The sequence below is a fragment of the Notolepis coatsorum genome (assembly GCF_963971535.1).
Source record: "Notolepis coatsorum genome assembly, chromosome: 13".
In the NCBI taxonomy this organism is placed as follows: Eukaryota; Metazoa; Chordata; class Actinopteri; order Aulopiformes; family Paralepididae; genus Notolepis; species Notolepis coatsorum.
The window spans coordinates 72,735,885-72,762,919 of record NC_140177.1 but is presented as its reverse complement, the minus strand read 5'-3'; the positions used below and the strand labels follow the sequence as shown (position 1 = coordinate 72,762,919).

At 44.4% G+C, this 27,035-nt stretch overlaps 1 protein-coding gene across 2 annotated transcripts in view; it reads right to left on the bottom strand.

Annotated features, from left to right (window-relative positions):
• LOC311239605 (ephrin type-B receptor 1) overlaps window positions 1-27,035 on the bottom strand; it is a 99,414-nt gene that overhangs the window by 37,780 nt on the left and 34,599 nt on the right. Inside the window, exons 5-7 of one of the 2 annotated variants that reach the window (XM_084327975.1) lie at window positions 16,877-17,065; window positions 15,375-15,622; window positions 12,744-12,959 (exon numbers count right to left, since the gene is read on the bottom strand). In XM_084327975.1, coding sequence (XP_084184101.1) covers window positions 12,744-12,959; window positions 15,375-15,622; window positions 16,877-17,065 — 653 coding nt within the window. The remainder of the gene's footprint in view (window positions 1-12,743; window positions 12,960-15,374; window positions 15,623-16,876; window positions 17,066-27,035) is intronic. The other variant, XM_084327976.1, reaches the window with a different exon arrangement.

The following is a 27,035-nucleotide window of genomic DNA, read 5'->3' as shown; positions in this document are numbered from 1 at the left end:
GCACACACACACACACACACACACACACACACACACATACACACACACACACACACACATGAATGAACCAACCAACATGCAGAGCACAGCGGTTCTGTGCTCCTTTGCGAGCACCTAATAACCAGTTCCAGCAACAGAGAGAGTACTCCCCGCAATGTGTTCACTGTGTGTGCACCAATTAATTCATAGTGAATCTCACTCAGATCCAACTGCTGCCAGACAGCCACAGATGGTGAATCAATGCCCACCTCATACCAGCTCTGGCACACATGACAGAGGGCATCAATCAAGCGCAGAGCTCTGGGTGACTGTTCCTGCTTTGATAAAATAATCAGCTATGGGTCATGTTTATAGCAAAGTCTACGCCTCCTCCATATTCATATTCATACTCTCACCTGGCTATCTTCCCTTGCCGCATTAAAACCCACGGCCGAACACATTAAACACTACCCTGCTAATTAAGTCTGAAATGTGTTATTTGGTTTCATCCAAAAAGCGAATGGCATAGACAATACAAAATGAAAGGTGGGTGTTATATCACACAGATATAATGCTGCACTCTCTAGCATGAGTATTGATATCGTCGCTGGCGGAAGAACCTCGTACCTCCCGTTTTTTATTTTTATAAATCAACTCAGTAGATCATCCTCCATATGGGTGTGTGTGGTTTTACAAAGTTTAAACAATGGGAAAGCATTAAACCGATCATCTCTCTAAACCTCGTAACTCTATTCGCCCTCAAATCTGTGTTAGTTTTTTTCATCTCCTGAAAAGTTGGGTTTTTGGAGTTACACGGTTTTCTTCCGCCAGCTTTCAATATACTCATTAAAAAGCATTATTGACCCATTATACCATTGTAAGTTCAGGTCATGCACTGTGATTGGCTGAGACATAAAAGTTCCAAAATCTTTAAGTTTAAGTTGTACTTTATTAATCCCTGTTATTATTATTCCTCTGCATTCGACCCATCCTAACCAGTTAGGAGCAGTGGCGGCTGGTGAAAAATATTCTAGGTGGGGCGGTGCCATATTCAATCAGTTTCAGTAACTACAGTATATAACCAGACCTGCAAACTGATGTAAAAAAAGGTGACATGTTTGTAAACCAAACCCCTACAGGGCATTGTCCCGAAGAAGAAAGTCGTGTAAACGAAGCACTCAGAGAAGAAAATACAGGGAAAAGACAACCCGTATCCGGGTCTGACAGCACTACAATTTCCTTTTCATATCATAATATCATAACGCAGAGGCTGAGACTCACCTTTTTTTGCTGCCGGTAGAACATTGCATAAGAATTGGAAAAGCCGTCGCATGTAGCACTAACCTTTCGAGAAGCTTTGTGGTCCGGGCTTGAACTTGAACATGTTCAAACACATGACGTTCTTTGAGGCAATAGAGCTGTGCATATTTAGCTTTGTTCAACCAATCATACAACTAACTGCCTCGGCCAGTCCTTCGTGCCAGTGGCCATCAGGCTCCACAACCGGGGGCATGGACTCCTGCCAGCAGCTGGAGAACTAACGGTGGCAGAACTAAAAAAAAACGATTAGAAATGTCTGACTCTTAACCACTAAACCCTGCACGGACTCTAGCACAGTGTGTATTATGACCAGACCCTCATCTGCACCTTTTTGTCTACTTTTATTAATATAAAAATGTCATATTGCCTATATTTATTGTCTTCCTATTACCCTGCCCATACCTGTACCTCCTCTCCCCTCCCCTCTCCCCATGTGGGATATACGATTAAGATATAAGACAAGGAATATCTTATCTTATCTTAACTTGTGACCTAGAAACACCTTTTGACACTGTTACATGTTTCTGTCCCTCACCTGCAAAACAGCAAAAGGATTGGCATTCATAAAATCTTTAATACATAATAAGCCAGATTTGCAGTCTCTCTCTGGGTCATAGAACATTTCTAATGGGCCATATCTGGCCTGAAGGCCGCTAGTTGTACAGGCCTGGCCTACTACCTTGTGACTGCCACTGTGGCACAGAAGATACCAAATCTAGCACCCCCTGTTCACTGCCATGCATTATTAAATCTGCAATCCAAAGATAAACAAGTGATAAATAAAATAAAAAAAATACATGGAGATATGTTTTTATTCTCTAGTGTATTGACGGAGCTCTTGATACAAGGACTAACACTTAACAACAAGGGTTACTTGTATTTCCTGCAAAAGGTTTGTTTACATCGGTAATGCTTGTGAACTTTACATGGCGGCATGGTCGCACAGTGGTTATGTAGGGCAGCAAGAAGGTCCTGGGTTCAAACTCCAGCATGGCGCCTTTCTGTGTGGAGTTTAACTTTAACTTATACTTTAACTTACACAGGCATCAAAAAGCTCATATTCAGAATATACCCCACATTTGCAGTATATGACAAAAAGCCAATCTTTTGATGTAAAGTGGTATGAAAAAATTGAATGAATGAATGAAAACTTTATTTAACTGATTGCAGAATGGGTACAATACAGTACGACTCAATACACACAATTGTTAAGGGGATGCAGACCAGAGAAAGACTTTTGTCTTGTTTACATCAGGGTCCCCTATTTTCAATTCATATCCAATAGTGTAATCAATTATTGATTCTTCTCTAAGACTGATATCTAACAAGTAATTTTTCTTGAAGAAGTCAGTGTATTACCAAGCACTGGGGCTATCTAGTGAGCTAGATATTGTGTCAGTCTGAGGGAATATCAAGCATCCAAAAAACATGCTGTGGATGGTTGAAACATTTGTTTGCATGTTGTGGTGTGGATTAAAGCTCTTGTGTACAAAACTGTAAGTAGCGTTGGATAAAAGCGTCCGCTAAATGACTAAATGTAAATGTAAATGTTGTGTTAATGGACTCTGTGTGATGCCTGTCTGAAACTTGCTTGGAACACAGCCAGAACTTGCACCACGGGTCTCGGTAAGTCAGCTAATAGCTATGCATCGATTACACTATGAGTATTTCATACCACGTTATGTAAAAAAATTTAAATAATAATAACTACCCCTTCAATGTCCGTATCATGAAAGCCTTTGGAAGACTACACCTCCCCCAGGGGTCAACGGGTCTGCGGGCTCAGACTAGAAGCTCCAGGTCTGCATATAGGAGCGTTTAACAGCACATCTGAGAGAACCTCCCTTTCATTTCCTCTCCTTGGACCGAATGGGTTCTTCTTCTCCCGCCCCACATCAATATTTCCCCACATGGAGAATAGATAGACACTCTGAGATAAGGGGGTGTGCTGTACGAGGCACAGGCTAAGAGCCAGAGGGAATGGGCTGCAAATAGAGAAAAAAACAACAGACGACAGAGCGGTCGTTCCTCAGAGTGTGTACGTGGGCGCTGACGCGGAGCGGAGAGAATGTCACTTAGGTCACAGGGGTTTGACGGACGAGCTTTGTGACTGGCTCTGTGTGACCTCGCCACTCAACCCCTCTCAGCCTCGATGACACACACACACACACACACACACACACACACACACACACACACACACACACACACACAGACACACACACACCACACACACGCACACACACACACACACACACACACACACACAGACACAGACACACACACACACATATATATACGAACATACACACAGACACATGCCGGTGCAAAGACACACACGCACATACACATTCAGTCAATTTGGAGTACGGTAGGTTGCATACAGAAAGACATGACTGTGTGTACACAGAGACAGCACACAAACACACACATTTTCAACCACATAAATGCATGTCAGTCACAAGTAATCAGGATACACATGACTTGCAAAGGTGATGTTCCGTTGACCACAATGTCAGCTAAGATACAAGCGAAAATTCTTGAACCATACATAGCCCCTAACAACGCCCCTCTGGGCAGTAACCTTCAATGGAAAATGTGACTCCATTTATCCAAGACTTTACAGGCTTGACACGCAATACACCACTACTACCCCCCCCCCCCCCCCCCCCCCTGACACGCACGCACGCACACACGCACACACACACAACACACACACACACACACACACACACACACACACACACACACACACACACACACATACCATCTCACCATCAACCACTTAAAACCTCTCACATTTTCAGCACAACCACTGACCATAACACAGACCTCTAGCTTCCACTTGCCCAAACACACTCATCCATGAACACATATATATATAGACACACACACACACACACACACACACACACACACACACACACACACACACACACACACACACAGTCACACACACGATAAAACACACATACACCTCCATCACAACAAACACAACAAGCAATCCATCAGTCATCACACCCATACTGAAGCCTTACTGCCACTCTGGGAAATGCCTTGAAGGTGAAAGAAGTGGACAGTGAAGGAAAAGGAAGAAAAATAGATGGATGGATGGATGGACGGACGGATGGATGGATGAATGGATGGATTAATTGATGGATGGATGGATGGATGGATGGATGGATGCATGGATGGATGGATGGATGGATAGATGGATGGATAGATGGATGGATGGATGGATGAATGGATGGATGGATGAATGGATTGGTGGATGGATGGGTAGATGAATAGCTGGATGGACAAACTGATGGCTTGATAGATGGATGAATGGATGGACAGACTGACGGCTTGGTGGATGTATGATGATGTGGTGCAGTGCATGCTTGCACCAAAGAAGTTGAACTTATAAAGTCATAAGGTGGTTTGAACAAATCCAAGCATTTCCAAATGCAAATGTTACACACATAATATTCCCAGGAAATGCTTCCCATGCATTTGTACACATCACGCCAGTTAGATTCCAAACATTGTCCTTTCCTATAAGCCTTATTAATCATGACTTTAGTGAGCCGCCAACAGAGAGGGGGAGGACAGTCCCCTTCTGTCTGTAACCTCCAGTACATGACTCTGCAGTGAACTCACACCCAGGGTTAACACAATTACCAGCATGCCTTCCAAACTGTACGCCCAACGCCGCTCCGCAGGCGCTGTAATTGGTGTGTCTGGAAATGGGAGGGAGAAATTAGGGAAAAAAATAGTAGAGGGAAAGGGGTGATTAATTCACCGGAGGAGGAGGTCGATGGCAACGTAAATCACCAAACGTCAGCGGAATTAAATGTCCCCGATTCCCTCGGCCTCGCCTGCCATACCGACCTCGCTTGCCAATTGGCTGGGTTTGGGCCGTAAGCAAGTGAGGTTGGGGAAGCGAAGGGCACAGAGCGTGGCTTAATTACAGGACAAGAAGCGACACCCAAGGACCCCCGACTCTCCCAAACGGCTGTCCCAGACACCGATCGCACATCATCCGGGAGAAGGGAGCAGATGTGGGGCCAGAAGCCAGCAGCAGTCACACTAAAGACAGGTGGAACGGGAGCTCTATTGCAAAGTCACCTATAGGTGTTGATGGTTTATTTTCTGATTTAATGGCTTAGTGCAAGTGATTCAACCTTTCAGCGTGTTGTAAGGTTACGTCAAAATTGCTGTTTTGATTTAGAAAGAAAAAATGGTTACTGAATGAAAGGTTTCGCCTGGATGCTCACTATGATAACGCAAGACTCTGTAAGAAAACCAGAAGTATCGCCAACGCTTTGATGTGCTCATACGAAAATCTATAATCAGGATGAAAACACACCGTCAAAGATAAGCGGGCCATGTTGCCATCCCCAGACAACAGAACACGACCCTCAGGTTCAAACTTCAAAACCTCACCTGCTCTATCGACTCACCAGATAAAGCCCTCGAGGAGACTCTGTTTGCACTAAACAACATCAAAAACGCAGACTTACAATCCATAATCTAATCCCCACCTTTTAACACCCCCCCCCCCCTGTTACATCAGAAAGTTCAGTGGCACAGACTACAGAGGCACTGCTGCTCTTTGTTGCTCAATAACACCCATCAGCAGGGCTTAGCCACAGGGGTCAAGTAGACAAAACCAGCTCTTCCAGGGGGGCAATTAACTCCCAGCCCTGTCGATGTGAGGTCACATCCTACACAGCCCACACCACCCCGCCATCACACTTCGTGTCCACACCTGAGCTGTGACTTCTTGTCAATCAACAGTCACTCCGGGACCTTGTTTAATGTCTCTGTGTGTGTGAGGGGGGTGTGGGGGGTGGGGCTTGGCAGCCGCTTGCTGTCATTGCTGAGCTCACCCTTTCTTTTCCTTTCTCTGAAATACTGTGTTGTTCCATAACTGGTTTAATCATAATTGGTTTAATCATAACTGGTTTAATACATTGTTACTGGAGAGAGAAGGGTTGCAAAAAAATAAGAGGCAGCTCTCTTCATCTGTGCCGGAAGAAGAAGCAACACGCACACATGTACTGTAAGATGGGCAACACACAGGAACACACACACATGCATTGAGTCGCGGATGAAATGACTCTCTGGGCTTGACCCATCTCGTCGACCTTCCCGCCCAAGGGCAGCCGGGAGTAGACATGGGCTGCGGCGTGGGCCTCGGCCCGGGACCAATCCAAGTGCTTCTATCCATCTTCGTGTAGAGATGTGACAGCGTTAACGATCTGTTCTGTGATCTGTTTTGCATGTTTGTCAGCAAAACCAAAGAAATTATTGTGGATTTTAGGAGGTCTGTGGCAAGGAACTACAGCCCCCCTCAGCATCTATGGGGCACCGATCGAGAGAGTGAACAATTTCAAGTACCTTGGAGTCCACATATCCAAGGACTTGACATGGAATACTCACATAGACAGTGTAGTCAAGAAGGCACGGCAGCGCCTCTACTCAAACTGAGTCAGACGATCTTAAAGAACTTCTACTCAAGCGTTGCAGAGCTAAGGCTAAGAGAATAGTCAAAGACTCTAGCCACCCAAACAACTGCCAGGGGTGCGTTGGTCACGCCGTGCAACCGGGTCTGTGGGCAGAAGCACGCGCACGCACATGCACGGATGTGCATGCGTGTGCACACAGGAATACGCTGCACTCAACAAGTACCCACATGGCTACTTTGCATAACAATAGCTCAGGTCGTCAGGTGTGTTCAAATAAGTCCTCAGATACATTCACACAAAACTTGTGAATGAAATGAATGAATGAATGACTTTTATTTATATAGCACCCTTCACAGCACGAATGCACAGGGTGCTTTACACTACAGCTTAGTATATAAAAACAAAACAAAAACAAAATAAATAAATGACAACAACAACAACAACAACAACAACAACAACAACAACAACAACAGACAGCAGTTAAAAAAGCAGTGAAACCAGATAAAAAAGTAGAATAAAAGAATTTAGATAAAATCATCAGACACTAATTAAAAAACAAAACTATAGGAACAGTGAGGACAACAAAGAGTGCCTATGTATGACCAAAGGCCTGTCTAAACACATGTGTTTTAGTTGTTTTTTAAAAGAGTTCTCAGAGGGGGCAGTTCGCAGGTCCAGGGGGAGAGCGTTCCAGAGCCTTGGTGCCGTCACCTCGAAGGCTCCATCACCCCTTGTTTTCAGCCTGGACCTGGGGACCACCAGGAGGTGCTGATCGGCAAATGTGTTACATTCCATTCCTAGAGGCAATTAGGCATTGTTTTTATTCTGTGCGCACGCGAGGGAACATTTATGCGCATGCGCGGGAGCGTGTGCACGCGCCCGCGAGCATGCGTGCATGTGGCGTCATTAAAATACAGTGCAACCAGGTATGAAATCACCAACGCACCACTGCTCTTTGCACTGGTGCCGTCAGGCAAGCGCTACCGGAGTCTCATGGCCAGTACAGAGAGACTCAAAAGGAGCTTCTATTCCTAGGCCAGGGCTTCCCAATAGGTGGCCCGCGGGCCACATCAAGCCCGCGAGGCATTTTAATTTGGCCAGGCAAAGTTCTATTAACACTATGATCGCCGCGAACGAGTTTTCACGTCATTCCGAGCCATGCTCATTCTGCCGAAGACGCCGTAACTCGTCTTTGATGTCAATATTTCAAAAATCTGTCATCGAAATCATATTTCCTTTCCGGAGCCCTGAGACACACTGCTGATCTCCTCTCAACTCTCTAGCGCAGATCGCCAACCGGACATTAACCTTTGAACCGGTAGTGCTCATCCATATGTGGTCCGGGTACTCGCTATCGTTAGAGAGACTCCGTATTGACACAGTGATGAACATCGATCGGTGCAAATAACTCGAAAAAACAACATGATTTGGACGTATATACTATTATACAACCTGGAAATGGATCGGGCATTTCTCCATCCCATAATAGAAAAAATTCTGTTCCACGCTCATCTGCCAGCGGCGCGAGGAAGCCACGGTAAGATTCAGCGTTATTTTCTAACGTCTTCTATACTAACTGATCTGATGAACATATGACCCACTCTGGATGAATCATCTAACGCTGCCCACGGAATTATAAATGATCCCCCGCCCATCCGGTCATCATCAGATGATGCGTAGAAACTTCTAGAACCACGTCCAGTTGAAACTTTTTATCTCGCACAGATTCCTACCAAACTGTATTTGATCATCAATATAATGCATTTAGGGCTATAAATCACGTTCTGAAGAAAGCTGCAGAAAACGATAAAAACATACTTATACTTTAGACCATATTTTAGTATGAATATGTGAATGAAAAAGTTTAACGTTGCTACACCCTGAACAATACATATAGGACATTGAATGGGCCATAATAATGGCAATTTAGCAATAGAATTTAAAAAGTTATAGCCCTGCAAAGAAGGGGAACTTCTCCATAGACAAATAGAGCTGGCGAGGGATGGTAAATTATGAATTTAACCCATGGCGATTAAAGTGTTAATCAAGGGCGAAAAAAATTCTAAAAATACTATGTATGTTTCTCCTATGACAATAGCGGCCGCTTTTATTATGAAATTCGTTGGGGAGAGAATTTTGGACGTGAATTTCATGCAACTGAAAGGAATTGCATGCAACTGAAATGACAAGTCAAGTCAAGTCAAGAGTTTTAATTGTCACGGCATACAGGTATACAATGAAATGCGGCTGGTCTTGCCCGCGACGATGTGCAATACAGTGGTACAACATATAATAGAATCCAATAAAATACAGTGGTACAACATATTAATAGAATCCAATAAACAGTGCAATAACCGGTACATGGTGTGCCATCTCGGTATCTGTACATTAGTATTTACAGAGCATATAGGACATGCTAGGTAGCTTTAGTAGTGCAATACACTGTTCCTGAGGTTATACTACTTTAAAGTGGCCTTCCTCTGGCCATAAGTGTGCGTGTGTGCGGCATGAGTGTTAAAGTGGCTGCTAGTGTGTGAGCGTGCTCAGCGTGCGTGTCGTGTATGTGCTTGTGTGTGCTTGTGTGTGGATAGTTCAGTTTCTGTGTCTCTCAATGTTCATTGTTCAAGGCTCTGATGGCCTGGAGGAAGAAGCTTAGCCTAAGCCTCTCCGTCCTAGTAGCTGGGGTTCGCAGGCGTCTGCCTGACCTCAGCAGCTGGAACAGGCTGTTATTGGGGTGGTGGGGGTCTTTCATTATCCTGCAGGCTCTGGATTTGCACCTCTTGTTGTATAGAGCCTGCAGGGGAGGTAGCGCAATACCCGTGGTACGCTCGGCTGAGCGCACCACTCTCTGTAGGGCCTTCTTGTCCTGTGCCGTGCTGTTCCCATACCAGGCAGTGATGTTTCCGGTCAAGATGCTCTCTACAGCTCCTGAGTAGAAGGACTGGAGTATCTTCCCGATACTCTGAACTTCCTTAACTGTCTCAGGTGGTAGAGGCGCTGCTTCGCTTTCTTTACTACTGTGTCTATGTGTGTTGACCATGTCAGGTCCTCTGAGATGTGGACCCCCAGGTACTTGAAGCTGCTCACCCTGTCCACGGTAGCCCCGTTAATCATCAGTGGTGTGTGTGTCTCCTGCTGTCCTCTCCTATAATCCACAATCAGCTCCTTGGTTTTACCAATGTTCAGGAGCAGGCTGTTGTCCTGGCACCAACGTTCCAGTACCTCAACCTCCTCTCGGTAGGAGTTGGAGCTGAACTTGGCCACACAGTCGTGTATGTGTAGAGTGAGTACAGCAGGGGGCTTAGAACACAGCCCTGGGGGGACCGATGCTCCAGGGTGATGATGCGTGTTGGAGGTCTGACCCCCCACCCTGACCGCCTGGGGTCTTTCTCACTCAGAAAGTCCAGTACCCAGGCTGCTCAGGGCGGAGACTACAGGCCTAGCCTCGATCAGCTTGTCCACCAGTCTGGTGGGGACTATGGTGTTGAACGCTGAGCTGTATGTCAATGAACAAACAGTCTCACATAGCCCCCCTTCTGACGGTCAAGGTGGGAGAGAGTGCTGTGCAGACAAGCTGTTCAAAATTAACGCAAACCATGCTTCCCCAAAAAATGTGACCTCGCCTTGTCCTGTCTAAGTACCCTGGATTTCCCCAAGGGGATTACATAATAAAGGAACATCTTATCTTATATGCTTTTATCCCCAGATAATCAGAATTTATTATTAATATTATTAAATAATATTATTGATAATAAAATATGTGACCTATTAAATAGTTTTTGCATTAGTCTCACTCTCAGCCTATGATAAGACTATGTGGTGGATTTTCACTCTGCCTTGCTGGACTGTCTCTCCAAGCCTTGGAAAAGGGTAAAGTACTGTGGGTTGCTTTCACTCCTGTGGCAATGACCAAAATAGTGTAATGCACTTTTTCAGGAGTGTATGCTGAAAAAACTGCATAAATAATGTACACTGTACATAAATCAAGCTCAGAAAAAGTGCCCAAAGGCAATTTAGTCAAAGCAACTGAACAGTTTAACTTTTTACCACATACACAGTTACATACTCTCTCTCTCTCTCTCTCTCTCTCTCTCTCTCTCTCTCTCTCTCATCTCTCTCTTCTCTCTCTCTCTCTCTCTCTCTCTCTCTCTCTCTCTCACACACACAGGCACGCAGGAAGCCCTAATGACGTGTGTCACGCATGTGTTTGTGAGAGTGTGTTTTTGAATGAGGAGAGAGGAGAGGCATGAAGATGAACTAACGATAGCTGCTAATAATTACAGATCTGTAGCGGTGAGAGAGTTAATGAGGAGCCAAAGTCTCCCATGATGCCCTCAGTAATAATGAATGAGGAGGAAGAGAGAGAGAGAGAGAGAGAGAGAGAGAGAGAGAGGAGAGAGAGAGATAGAGAGGGGGGGGGGGGTGAGGGGAAGCTGTCAGTTTGAGGGGCTGTCGATGCCCTTTTGGTTTCTCTGCACGGCCTGGGGTATGTGGAGAGAGATGGGGGCTTTCCAGAGGAGGCTCGTCTCCACACTAATGAAGATGTGACAGTCCTCCTGTCGTGTGACTTGCAGAGAGAGAGAGAGAGAGAGAGAGAGAGACGAGAGAGAGAGAGAGAGAGAGAGAGAGAGAGAGAGAGAGAGAGAGAGAGAGAGAGAGAGAGAGAGACAGGTAGGAGGAGGAAGAAGTGAGAACAGCCCTCTATATAAGGAGTCGTGTTACAATGAGGATACAATGGTCTTGATATCTAGGGACATTCTACTGTATGGACCTCAGGGGATGTATTCCCAGTGTCAGAAATATTGTTTCTGTTAATTGTAATGAACCAAAGGAGAATATACAGTATTATTATTTATTATTATTATTATTATTATTATTATTATTATTAATATTATTATTATTATTATTATTATTATTATTATTATTATTATTATTATTATTATTATTATTATTATTATTATTTATTATTATTATTATTATTATTATTATTATTATTATTATTATTCGTTTTTTTTGACGGTGAATAACACCATGTTAACATTGACCAAAAGTGAAAAAATGCACTGAGCTCATTCAGCACCTTCTTGAGATCAAGTGTACTAAACATCTAAGCAAATAACCTTATTATGTCCAAGTCATACATCTATGGATCGGCCAAAATATCCTCTTTCCAATGGCATAGTTAAATCTGGATTTAGTCCCACCAGGCACCCGGTACAGGGCAGCAAAGACTGTGAATGAAATCTACTTACTTTTGTATAATGTCCATAGCTCTGCCATTTATTACCGGATTGAGGTGCATATTTTTGCTATATGTTCACAGAAAGGTAAAGAAACAATATACATTGTATTTTGTGGCAATAACAAAATCACGTAAATTTTTTTTTTCATGTCAAGCTACAGCTTTGACTGCGGCTGGTGTTAGCTGGGGTAGTGTAGTTTCGACCTCCATCGAAAGCCCTGGGTCGCTTCTTTCTTAGGACTACTGTACAACGATTTCATGACGCGTCATTTCCTCGTGTCTAAATCATCCGGTTTCCGATGCAATACGCAGATATTTTTACAAGCTCATATTTAGCTAATAACACTTAAACTCATTGCTAAACAAACGTAGTGGTGAAAATATACAATTTGACTGCTGTTTTGATAGGGTTTTCTGAGCTTGATTTACATTGATTACAAATGTAATCATTTTGTGTCTTTTTTTATTTTTTATTATTATTGCCATTATTTATCCTCGAAAATCAATCGAGGGCAGGCCCTCCTTTACAATGATGTTGAGTCTTATTACTGAATCTTATAAACAAGTCACGGTGGAACAGTATTTGACCTACTCTGCCACTGCACAGAAATCAGCCATTTTCATTTGCAAATGGTTACCAATGGTTACAGGCAGCCATGTTGGAAGAAAGACAACTAGGCTATACACAAACATTCAGTAACAAGGCCTCTATTGATAGAAATCACCAACAATAGTGTTTTTGTACTCACCAAAGAGCTGGTGTAGCTGGGATCAGACGTGTCGTCCTGTAGGTAGCGGGATAGGCCGAAATCAGACACCTTGCACACCAGGTTGCTGTTGACTAATATGTTGCGAGCGGCCAAGTCACGGTGGACGTAGTTCATCTCTGATAGGTACTTCATCCCTGCTGCAATGCCGCGCATCATCCCAACCAGCTGGATCACCGTGAACTGACCATCATTTTGCTGAGGAAGACAGGAGAAGAGAATCAAAGTGGATATTTTAGAAATTAACATTGGTCGTCATTATCAGTGAGGCTCTTAGCTGGAGGATAGAGGGTAGATAGGGTGTTTTTAATGATACTAATTTCTTCGTTGACTGAACTCACTCCATGGGCTACTGCAAACACACATTCTATGTATAATATATAATTTAATTTATAGTCTCAAATTGAATTAGTTATTCTGCAGAGTGTGTCTGAATCTGTCTGGTTTGTTTTAGCGATCTGACCTCAGACCAAGGTTAGTATAGTTGATTTAAACTAAACTAAAACCTAAAACTAGGTGTGAAAAACATTTCAGTAAATTTTAATACAAATTTTATTTATACATTAGAAAAAGAAAAAAATAATTGAAACTATATTGTGTACTTATATACATAAGATGTATTTAGTGTCAAATGTGTCAACACGGCAAGCGTGAGGAGGTATTGGTGCATTAATTGAGGCATGGGATGTCTACGCAACTGTAAGTCAATTTGTGTTCATAAAGTGATGTGTTTGTATTACACAATACGTCCTGAATTCTTAAATCATGCCCTTACATCTTCTTAGTTTCGCTAAATAGCCTGCCCCCGACCCCCCCCCCCCCCCCCCCCCTATCTGACTGACCTCCTTCTCCCTTACCGCCCCACCCATTCCCTCCGGTCCTCTTCCACTGCTTCCCTCACTGTCCCGTCATCCAAACTTAAACGATTTGGTGACCAAGGATTTTCACGAGCTGCACCCAGACTTTGGAACACCCTCCCTCAGACTGTCAGAGACTCTCCCTCACTCTCCACCTTTAAATCCTGACTCAAAACCTACCTGTTCTCCTAAGCATACAACCTTCCATTATTATTCCCTACCCATAACCACCCTCCTCCAACTTACCACCTCCCCTTCCCCTTCCCTACTTTCTCTCCGTCTCATGTCCCTCCCCTCCCCTCGGTGTCCTTACTTCCCTTCCTTACTACTGAACTCTGTATTTGTTACTTGTTACCCGTGGTTTTATGTATTGGGTATTCATACTGTTGCTTATTCCCTGTGGTTCTTTGTTTCTCTGTTCATTTGTTTTGCTCATTGTCAGCGTCTTTGGGTTCTTGAAAAGCACTTTATAAATAAAATGTATTATTATTATTACTAGTATTATTAATATCACAATGAAAATTTCAAAACTATAATAACCCTGCCTTAGACTTGGTATCCGGGCTGCCCACTGAGACCCTGTCCTGACCGGGACTAGAAGAGCCTAGCAACACATCCTCAGCTGAAAACTGACAGTACATTCAATGGCAAGGAGACAAGATGAACCATCACGTCTTCATCCATATGCACAGTGACAAACATTCTAACCTGCCTGCCTCTCCCATCTATTTCAGGATGACCTCCACAATCCAAGCGGTTATTTCTGTTCATCTCAAATGTTTGAGCTTGCCTCCTTCCCTTTGCCTCAAAGTAATTCGTTGTTTACACGTCCCCATCATGCAAACGACATACTGAGCCCAATTGTCTTGCCACTCGCTTCCTCTTAAAGTCCAAGAGGATGGGTCTTCTTTTACATAAGAACATTGGATTCCTTTAGCCGATCTTGCTCATGGCGTGGCAGAACATTGTGCGTGTGTCCATCTCTGTAAGTAACGTCCACACATGGACGCCCCGCCTCCTTCCCATGCAGAGCTCTCTGAAGGAACAGGCTTTGAACCCGACACACACTAACAAATAAGAGGGTCGGGGAGATCGATGAGAACACAAGTCGGATGTGGCGGCTAGCAAAGCCAACTTCAAAGAGTCCTTTTAAACCAGTGCTAGATCAAAGTGGAGCGGAACACCAATCCATGACATTGAAGGAAGGGGGGTGGGGGGAGGGGTGTTGAATATTGATTAAGCTGTATGTCCGTTCATTCCCTACTACAAAAGAGAGAGTGAATAGTCCATTAATAGCTCCAGGCATTAATGGAGAAATTAAAGGAGGATGGGGGCAGGCACTGTGGAAATTCTCAAATTAAGAATGAAGGAAACGTGTTCGGCATGCTGAAACATATTCTCAGCTTGCAGCGAATGGGTTCAGAAAGCTGTTCTCTATTGATAGTGTGTGTGTGGGTGTGTGGTGTGTAGTGGGAGGGTTCATTCTCATTGCAGATTTGTGAAAGGCAAAATGAAGTAATTTAGATGTTGCGTTGTGGAATTTTCTTTCCCCTATTGCTTCCTGCAGTTCCACAGCGAGAGGTTTCTATTCCTCAAACCTATTAGGCTGGATCCATTCAGTTGAAATGAACACGAGAAGAACTGTGACATTAGACCTGAATTATCAGGTAAATTAGTACATATTCTCATGTGTCGTTTTGTAATTTGCCATATTGTACAGTTTAATAAACAACTGTTTACACCTAAAATAACTCACCCGGAGGAAAGAATCTAGGGCGCCGTTCTCCATAAACTCTGTGACGATCATCACTGGACGGCTTTTGGTGACCACACCCTCCAGACGGATGATGTTGGGGTGGTCGAACTGGCCCATGATTGACGCCTCAGACAGGAAGTCCCGCCTCTGCTTCTCCACATAGCCCGCTTTAAGGGTCTTGATGGCCACATAGATCTCCCTCTTACCGGGCAGCTTGAGGCGGCCCTTGTACACCTCTCCAAACTCACCTGGAGCAATACAGAGGAGAAATCGGTGCTCAAAAAACTGATTAAGACATAAGATAAAAAGCTTAGGAGAGTTGAGTAGATCTAAATCTATTCATTTATCAAGTTAATTTGCATTCCTTGTCCCTGGGCAGGAATATTACTCAGAGTGTTGCATATCCTTGGTACGGTCTACATCTGGCACAGTAATGTGTATATATTGTATAATACTGTGTCAGTATTGCTCCTTCGGGATCTTCTGACCAGTGGGGTCCTTTCTGACTCACCATAATCTATTCTAAAGAAGCCTGTCAAGTGCTTTTATATTCCCCAATCAAAGAATAACAAGCAAGCACTATCCGGCGAAAACTGTAGCGTATCTGACACCGTTTGATTAATCATCACCACCATGGCGTCCTGCAGAGATACCACACAGTGAAATAAACAAAAACGGATATATTTAATTAGCCGCATCCCCACCCCTTTCCTATCTCTGTCACTTCCCTCACACCTAGCTTGCTGAGTAGGACGGTCTGCGGCAGCTATTCCAGGCCTGGGCTCTCCGTATGAGCCAACACATATCAGCATGTCCTCCGACCTGTCAACAAGGTGTGTCCTGTCCTGCTGTGAAAGGACACTTTGAGGCATGCTGCCTATTACAGGCTGTTTCAGCAGGTACTACGCTGAAAATTGTAGGAGCCATCGCAGCCTGTAGTGCCTAAAAATTAATTAGTAATTATCTGCTAATGGATTCTTCTAAAAAGACATATTTTGTCAATGCCCACATATAACACGTGATAGCAATTTATTCAGCCACAATCTTTTCACAATATCTCATCCTACACTTCAGGCATGGGGGGGAATTAAAATGGACAGTGAGAGACAGAACATGACAGAGAGGTCCTCCGAGAGAGAGGGACGACCCGGAGACAGAGAGGGACAGACCAGGGTTATTTTTGGAACTCCTCTGGTCCCACGGTGGCCGGCCTATATGCTGCTATAGTGCACTTGACACAGGCTCCTTCCACGTCTGACGGGACCATTGAAGGGCGTGAACCAGGTCAGGTGGGTTTAGGGTAAACAATGTGTTTGTGTACTGTACATATTCACGCTCGTGTTTACACGAGCATTGATAAACACAAGACGTGCAAACAAGGGGCTAATGCATATTCACTGTGACATTTTCAACTCGGGCGCACAGCAGACATGCATATACGGGCCTACATACATGCGTGTGCACGTACACACACACTCCACTACCACCCCCATCTACTGCACCTGCACCGATGACTTCCTCGATCTTGACGGTTGAGACGTCGATCTCCTTGGCAAACTCACGGACGGCCTCGTTGGGGTCCTCGTAGGTAAAGGGGTCGATGTATATCTTCATCCCCGGGGAGCCTGAGAAGTGGGTCGGGCAGCCCAGTGGGGAGGGGCAGTTAGACATGTCGGCTCGCAAAGAGAGCTCTAGAACAACCAAAGGCCTCAGTGAACATTCCGCTTTATTTCTTTTGCATGACTTGTGAAAATGACTAATGAATGCAATCACACATTATGCCACTTTATAATTCATATAAGTCGTATCAACAATGGCCACAACTTTGTGAAGGTGGTACATAATGATGACTCCGCTTAGGTGTCACAGTGGATACGGTACAAGCCACACGATTATGTAAATGACTGGATTGCACCATAAAATCAAGTGTGGGTCTTGGGAAGATTATAATGGGTCCCTGATAGTATCACATTGAGTAAAAGACCTCTCAAATAAATTGAAAAAATTGACATGTTAATTACAAAACTGTAGGCCTTAACAGCAGGATACTTTTAATCCAATTAGCTGAGACAATAACCTGCCAAAACACTTTTGGCTCATAAGAATATTGATTCTGAAAGTGAGGGTCCCTGGAAAAACGTTTGAAAACCACTGCCATAAGTTCTAGGCTATAAAGCATACTATACACAACTAATAGTAAGTGTGCACTATTACAGAAACAAGCTATCCTCCATGTGGAACCGCAAACAAAATGGTGGTTTGACGTTTCGGTCTTCACAAAGACTACAGCGAGGGAGAGAGATAGAGAGAGACACGGAGGGATGCGGGGAAGAGAGAAAGAGAAAATGCAGACAGCTTTTTCTCCTTCTCTTTTCTCCCTTACCCTTGCCGTCTCTGCTCTTTGATAACGGTAGAACCAATTTCCCTGCAGCCTTTCCCCATAGGAGCTCATAAAGAGATAAAACCGCAGCGCTATCAACCGGCTCTTTATGCCGCGCTGTGATAGGTGAGCTCAGTTCACTGACTGGAGATGTCTGCAAATGGAGTAGAGATTATTTTCTGGGCCCACCGACAGTCCGGGTGGGAAGGACGGACGGCTCAACAACACTTGTAAACACATTCAATTACACAAGACGGCAGGAACGCGGACATGACGGCTAAGGCAAAAAACAGACATCAAATCATCGCGTCCCACACTGACACCCGGGGACAGTTTCACTCTCAGGGCTGTTTATCCCGGACCGCGGCAGTCATGATTGGAATAAACCCATCTCCATCAAGTCAATTTGTGCTTTGTTCATTTGCATGAGCTTCAGTGGGAGAGGGGGGGGGGGGGGGGAGAGGCAGGGGGAGAGGATAAGGTCTTGTCTAGAAGGGATCAGGGTGCCTCACCTCACTCTCCACTGGAAGCTGTGACTAGTTACCACACTAATTGCCTTGAACCCCGTCTGTGTGAGTGTAATTGCTGATTAGAGATTCTATACAGATCGGATTTAAGTTAATCCATTGGCGGGTTTATGGCTTTGCCTGCCATGATGACATTCTATTCACAAGTGTCGCCAGGCAACTCACTCCCTGCTTCACCGCAGGGTTGGTCTCCAAACTTCTGCACGACACATATTCATAAACATATTCAAACATACACACACACACACAAGCTCACTTCTCATTTACACATAGGCATGTACATGCACACACACAGATTCACACAACTCGCACACACACTCGCACAAACACACATTTGAACATATTACTTTTTATTCCACTGACCAGAGCCTACGTTCATGTATAATTTAAATTGCAAACAGTTTATCTGCCGCCTCCCGCTGGTGCAGACCTGGGTAACTGGGCTCATCTTTTTATGGCCCCCAGATAAAAAATACATCCATGCTTTAATATTTCATGGCTCCTTGATCTGAGTGCGTGGGGCCAACGCATCCGAACGTCGGTTCTATTTTTGCCCACTACATCATCCTGCCTAGGAAAGGGTGGGTGCTACTGCGATGAGTCATGGGAACATATGGAGGTTGACTGAGCTTGACTGGCAACATCACCTCCTGGTTTGGGAATAGCACTGCACAAGACCGAAGCAGACTACAAAGAGTGACACGTTCAGCCGAACGCACAATTGGAGGGGGGCTCCCCACCCTCCAGAACATTTACAACAAGCGTTGCAAGGGCAAGGCTAAGAGAATCATTAAAGACTCCAGTCACCCGAACAACTGCCTCTTTGAACTGCTGCGGTCAGGCAAGCGATACCGGAGTCTCAAGGCGAGCACAGAAAGACTCAGAAGAAGCTTCTATCCCCAGGCCATCAGGCTGCTAAACGAACAATGAACACTACACAACAACAACCACCAAACGCACATAGCACACACATCCACACGCACACACTCACTTTAAACAAACACACTGTAGCACCCACTCCACACACTTTATAGCACACACCCACTTTAAACAAACACACTGTAGCACCCACTCCCCACACTTTATATTTATTGATGAAGGATTGCACTACAACTCGTACACCTTACTGTAAATTGTACCTAAATTGTACCTCATCCCATTTCTGCTTTGCACTATATAGTACTGTACATTAGTACACTGCATAGTATTGTATATTATATGGTAACTCAGTTACGTCTATTCTGCATCGAACATTGTACATATGTCTATACTGAACACTGTGACCTCATTTTCTACTTCTAAATTACATGCTATACTATGTTATTTGATACTATCTTGTCTAGCACAGTCTCTGGAGCGTAACAGTAAGAAGCATTTTGTATGAAAGTATTCTGTACTTCTGTATGACAACTATTAAAGAAACTTGAAACTTGAACTTGAAACTTGAGGTTGTATATGTATATAACAGAGCCCAAACTTTCGCAGAGTCAGCTCTGTCATTGTTTGTCTATGTAAACAAAACATACACAGACTCATTAACTTACTGTATCTATTGCATCTACATCTATTGAATATCCTGATGTAATCTGTAGGCCATTGTTCATTCAAATGAAAAGGATTTAGTTGTCAGCCATTATAAAATACGGTTTCCTGTGGAGCACTTAACCATGTCATTTTCACCAATTAGTCTCCTGGGACCAGCCTGCTTGTTTACTGGATGGCCCTAATGTGTCCACCAATCAGGCCCATGGCACTAATGCTTTCATTAATCTTATTACAGGCAATGGGAGGAATCACATTGATTGCCCTAATATACACCACTTACGTATTGCCTAAAGACAAACCGTGCTCTCAAAATGAAACATTGATGTTGTACATTCTTAGGCTACATTTGCAGTTAAAGTAATTCTTTGATCTGTCTTTAGCAGAGGCACAGTGTATTTTCATAATAGCTCAATATTTACATTTCACAAGTTAAGCTACTATGCCCATTGCCGTCTATAGCATATGATTATTCATTATGAGACATCCACATATACTGTACTATGCAGTACTGTGTGGGTGCTTGTAAAGAACCAAATTCCTCTGTTTATAACGTTAGACTTTATTTTTCGTGGAATTGTTTTTTGCTGTCCTTTATTTTGAAATGCTGTCTTTTATTTTTGAAGATACTGGTGGTCCCGCTCGCGCTGTGGCTACCTTGCGTAACAACGACTTCCGGTTAACGTACAGGTTCAGAAAAATGGTTCACGGGAGAGTACTAATGTAAATAACGGAGATCTCACTCTCATTAATATAACTGTTCGGGAAGGAAACCCCCCTTTTTACCTTGTTTAGCACCTAGCTGGAAGGCGAAGAGGTATGTGTTCATTTATGGATTGTGTTATTTGTGGTATATTGGCAATCTTCATATTTTATGTATTGAGCTGAACTAGCTAAGATGCTAGCCGGTGCTACTCCTTTCTATGAAAACGTGGTTTGGACAAACGAATGACTGTATGTCTGTTTCCACTTTCAGCTCTTACGGTGTCAAATGGTGAAACTGTCAATAAATGGTTGGCATACCGCACCATAGCAATCAGTCTCACGGAGTTCATTTTGTCTGAAGTAAAGTCCAGACAAAAAATACTTCACATCAGTGACAGCTGGCTAAAGGTTTGATGCGACGGTCAGACAAAGGAAAAGGAACAATTATTTCATTAAAAAAGGTACAACTCATCTTCAACAAGAACATTCATAGCTGGCTGGAGGTTTGAGGCGACGGTCAGACAGAGGTATGGAACAATTACCTCATTAAAAAGGAACAATTCATCTTCAATAAGAACAATTGATGCTCACATTGACAGTTTGAAGAAGAAATCGAAGTCAACAATTAAGAAACCTTGTTTTTTTTGCACTGATTATAATTTATTAATTTAATGCAGAATTCTAAGGTACCCTCCACACTAAAGGTATTTATATACAAACCTCGTTTTTTGCACTGTGATTATAACTACTGTAGGTTACCTGATCAACTCTACTGTAAAATGCCTCTATGGATAACTATGTGCAGTCTAAATGGTAAAATAACTGGGTATTCACTGGAATGAAAAGAAACATTTATAATATTCATTATTCAGCACATTATTCAGTGTTAGGTTTTGGTCCTCTCTGAGTAGTATAAATAATTAGGATTCTTGGTGCAGTAAAAATAGTAAGGATTATCTGATATTTTATAATAGTAAAAACTACGGTTTATTATTCAGATCAGATTTAATTTTGCATATTTAAAAATGAAGCAAGCAGAGACTGAGCACCATTCTCCACAATTAGAGCTGGAAAATCAAATAGATAGCTTACAGTTTAAAATTAGTAAGCTCGAAGTGGCTCTCGAACAAACGCTAGATACTACTGAGAGGGAACGTATAGAGAAGGAAATTCTAAACAAAAAATAAATCCTAAATAGCCTCAAAGGTCAAAGTCAGGAGGACGACGAGGAGCACCTCCGACGCTCAGGCCGAATAAGATATCCAACCCCTAAATTGCTTGAAAAGCAACAAGAAGAGGCACAGAGAAAGGAAAGAAAATTCGTCTCAGCGTATAAAAGGTGGAAAACTGGAGTCCGTGAGTCAAGAAACCAGCTCAAATCGGAACTTAATGAAAAGGAATTGGCCTTAATGTCCGAAGCTCTGGAGGAAGAGAAAGAGGCTGTGTTGAGCGCCTACCTTGAAATACGAGGTCACAACACACCCTCAGTTGAACTGAGAAGCTGCATCGATACATGTGAGGCAGTTACAACAGAGATTAAGAAAGTCGTCTATGAGAGGATTTTTGACATTGAAGAAGAATTCGACGGAGAACAAGTACGACGTCGTCTCAAATAACTGCTTAAAGGCAGCTAGTTTCAAGTTTCAAGTTTCTTTAATAGTTGTCATACAGAAGTACAGAATACTTTTATACAAAATGCTTCTTACTGTTACGCTCCAGAGACTGTGCAAGACAAGATAAGTATGAAATAAAATAACATAGTATAGCATGTAAATTAGAAGTAAAAAATGAGGTCACAGTGTTCAGTATAGACATATCTACAATGTTCGATGCAGAATAGACGTAACTGAGTTACCATATAATATACAATACTATGCAGTGTACTAATATACAATACTATATAGTGCAAGGCAGAAATGGGATGAGGTGCAATTTAGGTACAATTTACAGTAGGTGTACGAGTTGTAGTGCAAATCCTTTATCAATAAATATAAAGTGTGTTTGTGTGATCTAAAGTGTGGAGAGTGGGTGCTGCAGTGTGTTGTTTGTTTAAGTGAGTGTGTGCGTGTGGGTGTGTGTGCTGTGTGCATTTGATGGTTGTTGCATAGTGTTTATTGTTCGTTTAGCAGCCTGATGGCCTGGGGATAGAAGCTTCTTCTGAGTCTTTCTGTGCTCGCCTTAAGACTCCGGTATCGCTTGCCTGACCGCAGCAGTTCAAAGAGGCAGTTGTTCGGGTGGCTGGAGTCCTTGATGATTCTCTTAGCCTTCCCCCTGCACCGCTTGTTGTAAATGTTCTGGAGGGTGGGAAGCCCCCCTCCAATTGTGCGTTCGGCTGAACGTGTCACTCTTTGTAGTCTGCTACGGTCTTGTGCAGTGCTATTCCCAAACCAGGAGGTGATGTTGCCAGTCAGGATGCTCTCTATTGTACATGAGTAGAAGTTCCTAAGGATCTTCTGACTGACTTGGAACTTCCTTAGGCGCCTGAGGAAGTAGAGGCGTTGTCGTGCCTTCTTCACAACACTGTCAATGTGTGTGGTCCATGTCAAGTCCTCGGATATGTGGGCTCCGAGGTACTTGAAACTGTTCACTCTCTCAACCGGTGCCCCGTCGATGCTGAGGGGGCTGTAGTCCTTGACCCCCGACCTCCTGAAGTCCACAATCATCTCTTTTGTTTTGCTGACGTTCAGGGAGAGGCAGTTCTCCTGACACCACTGTGACAGATTCTCTACCTCTTCCAGGTAGGCCCTCTCGTCGTTGGCAGAGATCAGGCCCACCACTACTGTGTCATCAGCAAATTTGATGATTGTGTTGTTGTTCCGCTGTGCCACGCAGTCATGTGTGTACAGGGAGTAGAGGAGGGGGCTATGCTCGGTCCATCTATGGATCCACTGTCTCGAGAGCGAGTCACAAATCATCCATCACTCATGACAGCGCCACTTTGACAGTCAAACTGGTGGACGCTGCGGCAGATCTTGCCGCTAAGGAGGTGAGTATGAAGGGTTGCTGGAAGAAAGGAAGCAAACAAAGAAAATAGAAGATTTAGAGGGGCAACAAAGAAAGCAGCTTGAGAAGTTGAGAAGCGCGAGCTTATACGCCTCCAGGCAGAGAAGGACGTGAAGACAGCCCGTGCCAGGCTGCAAGTTTACACACAGGAAGGCAGCGTCACACTCAAATAGTCCCGAAAGAATTCACTATGCCTCCTCGGCGGCAAGCAGACAACCCCCCAACGTCACAACCTTGTCGACTGATGTAAATGTATCATCCCAAGGCCAAGGCCTTCCAAGATAGCATAGTTCTAAATAGACTTCCAGTTCCAGAGCCATCTGTATTTAATGGCGATCCTATCCAGTTCCTTGAGTGGAAAGCCTCATTTATGTCACTCATTGACACAAGAGCCGTCTCATCTGCTGAGAAACTTTATTATTTGAGGAAGTATGTTGGGGGCCCTGCTCGTAAAACCCTGGAAGGAACCTTCTATAGAAATGACAGCGAAGCCTACAAGGACGCGTGGGACAAACTAAACCACAGATATGGCCAGGCCTTCGTTGTACAGAGAGCCTTTAGAGACAGGCTCGCAGATTGGCCAAAAATACAACCAAAGGATGCAGAGGGACTAAGAGACTTTTCAGACTTCTTAAACGCCTGTCAAGACGCAATGAGGCATGTGAAGAGTCTCGAAATATTGAATGACTGTGAAGAGAATAGAAGGCTAATCCAAAAGATGCCAGACTGGGCAATGTCAAGCTGGAACAGAAAGACCACTGAAGCCTTGAACAGGACTCAAGAGTTCCCCAGCTTCAAGGACTTCGCCACATTCGTGGAGATGGAGGCAGAAATCGCTTGCAATCCGATCACCTCATTCCATGCTTTCCGCACCCTTGAGTCCAGCACAGACAAACGAAACAACAGGGACCCCAACAGGAACAAGGCGTGTGTTCTCAGTACTCAAACTGAGGCCGACAGTGACAGGCAAAGACCAGCCAAGGGAACCGTAAGGCCCCCTTGTGTGTTCTGTCAGGACAATCAACACAGTCTACATGGATGTCCCAAGTTCATCGCAAAGACTCTGGCGGAGCGACGGGAATTTGTGAAGGAAAATAAGCTCTGCTATGGCTGCACGAGATTCGGTCATAGCGCCAAGGACTGCCGTCATCGACATTCCTGCGACACCTGCGAAGGTAAACACCCCACTTGTCTTCATGATGACAGCTATGTGAGAAAGGAAAGGCCTGCACCACGGGAAAACATTTCCCAAAGCAAAGCTGTTCAAACAGAGGCTGTCGCAACGTCACTGGCAATCACTACTGCTGGAGCAGGACAAGCCACCAACACGTCAATGATTGTGCCTGTGTGGGTGTCCTCAAGGAACACGCCAGGAACGGAAAAACTGGTCTACGCCCTGTTGGACACACAAAGTGACACCACTTTCGTCGACCAGGAAGTCAGTAACACTCTAAAGGCAGACTCCTGTGCAGTTAAACTGAAGTTAACTACCATGATAGGACGAGACACAATAGTCAAAAGCCAAAGAGTCTCAGGGCTTCGTGTACGAGGTTACAGCTCCTCCCTGCACATCGATCTTCCTCCTGCCTATACCAAGGATTGCATACCGGTGAACCGCACCCACATTCCAACAAAGGAAACGGCCAAGTCGTAGACGAGATTCCACCGCTACAGGATTGTGAGGTTGGTCTCTTGATAGGATATGACTGTTCAAGGGCCATGGCACCAAGACAAGTAATATCAGGAGGAAACGATGAACCTTATGCAGTCCAAAACCGATTTAGGATGGAGCATTGTGGGGTGCTCTTCACCGCGTCTTGACACTCCAAGCCAGGCAAGAGAATGCTTCCGGATCGCGGTCAAAGAGCTCCCACCAGCCACCCCTGCAGATGCCATTCGTATTCTGGAGTCCGACTTCAAGGACGCCAAGGAGGATGAAAAAACAGTCTCCCAGGATGACATCCTGTTCCTAGACAAACTAAAAAACGGCTTCAAGAAAGACAGTCAAGGTCACTACGAGATGCCCTTGCCCTTTAAGGAGAGACCCAACTTACCTGACAACAAACAGCTTGCCATCATACGGCTCAGCCATCTCAGGAGGAAGCTGTCAAAGGATGAAAGGTACAAGGAACAGTATGTCAAGTTCATGGAGGAAGTCATAGAAAAGGGTGATGCAGAAGAAGTTCATGATGATGGGAAGGACGGGGAAAGATGGTACATACCTCACCATGGCATCTACCATGATAAGATGCCAGACAAGCTACGTGTGGTATTTGACTGTTCCACCAAATACAAGGGAACCAGTCTAAACGATCATCTGCTCACAGGACCCGACTTGATGAACAATCTAAATGGTGTTCTACTTCGTTTCCGGCGGCACTCTGTTGCATTAATGTGCGACGTAGAGAAGATGTTTCACCAATTTTATGTGTGTGAAACGGACCAAGACTATCTGCGCTTCCTGTGGTGGAAGAGAGGAGATCTCAGCGCGCAGCCTCAAGAGTACCATATGAAGGTGCATATCTTCGGCGCTGCATCGTCTCCTGGTTGCGCGAACTACGGCTTGAAGCACCTGGCCACGGAGAACAGAGACCTATACCTGCTAGGCTCACAGTTCATTATGAGAGACTTTTATGTCGATGACGGGGTCGCTAGCATGGACTGTACCGAACAGGCTATTCGGCTTGCTCAAGAAGCCAGAGAACTGTGTGCCCTAGGTGGTCTTAGGCTGCACAAATTCGTGTCCAATGACAGAGCTGTTTTGGAGAGCATACCATCATCTGAACATGCATCAGACATCAAAGACCTCAACCTTACCTTCGATGACTTACCTTCAGAAAGAGCATTGGGTATCCAATGGCACATCGAGTCAGACTGCTTGAAGTTCAATGTCAATCTCAAAGATCAACCTGCAACGCGACGAGGTATGCTGTCTGTGGTCGCCTCTTTGTACGACCCCTTAGGGTTTGTAGCCCCCTTCTTACTCATTGGAAAGGGAGTGCTGCAGGAAATGTGCAGACACGGAACGGGTTGGGATGACCCCCTGACTGAAGAACTTCGTCCACGGTGGGAGGGTTGGAAAAATGACCTGGCCAACTTGGAGAAGATAAACATACCCCGGAGTTATGCACCTGCAGACTTTGGAAGGGTCATCAAACGAGAACTACACCACTTCTCTGACGCAAGTATGACTGGCTATGGACAGTGTTCATATCTGAGACTCAGAAATGAAGAAGAAAACATCCACTGCGCCCTAGTCATGGCGAAGTCTCGTGTTGCTCCGACGAAGGTCACAACGATCCCAAGATTAGAATTAACAGCTGCGGTCGTCTCAGTGAAAACCAGCGATGTGCTGAAGGAGGAGCTCGGATACGCTGACACCGAGGAGTACTTCTGGACTGATTCTAAGGTCGTTCTAGGATACATTAACAACGAGGCTCGACGTTTCCACACATTCGTTGCCAACCGTATTCAGAAGATACACCTCAGCACAACTCACCAGCA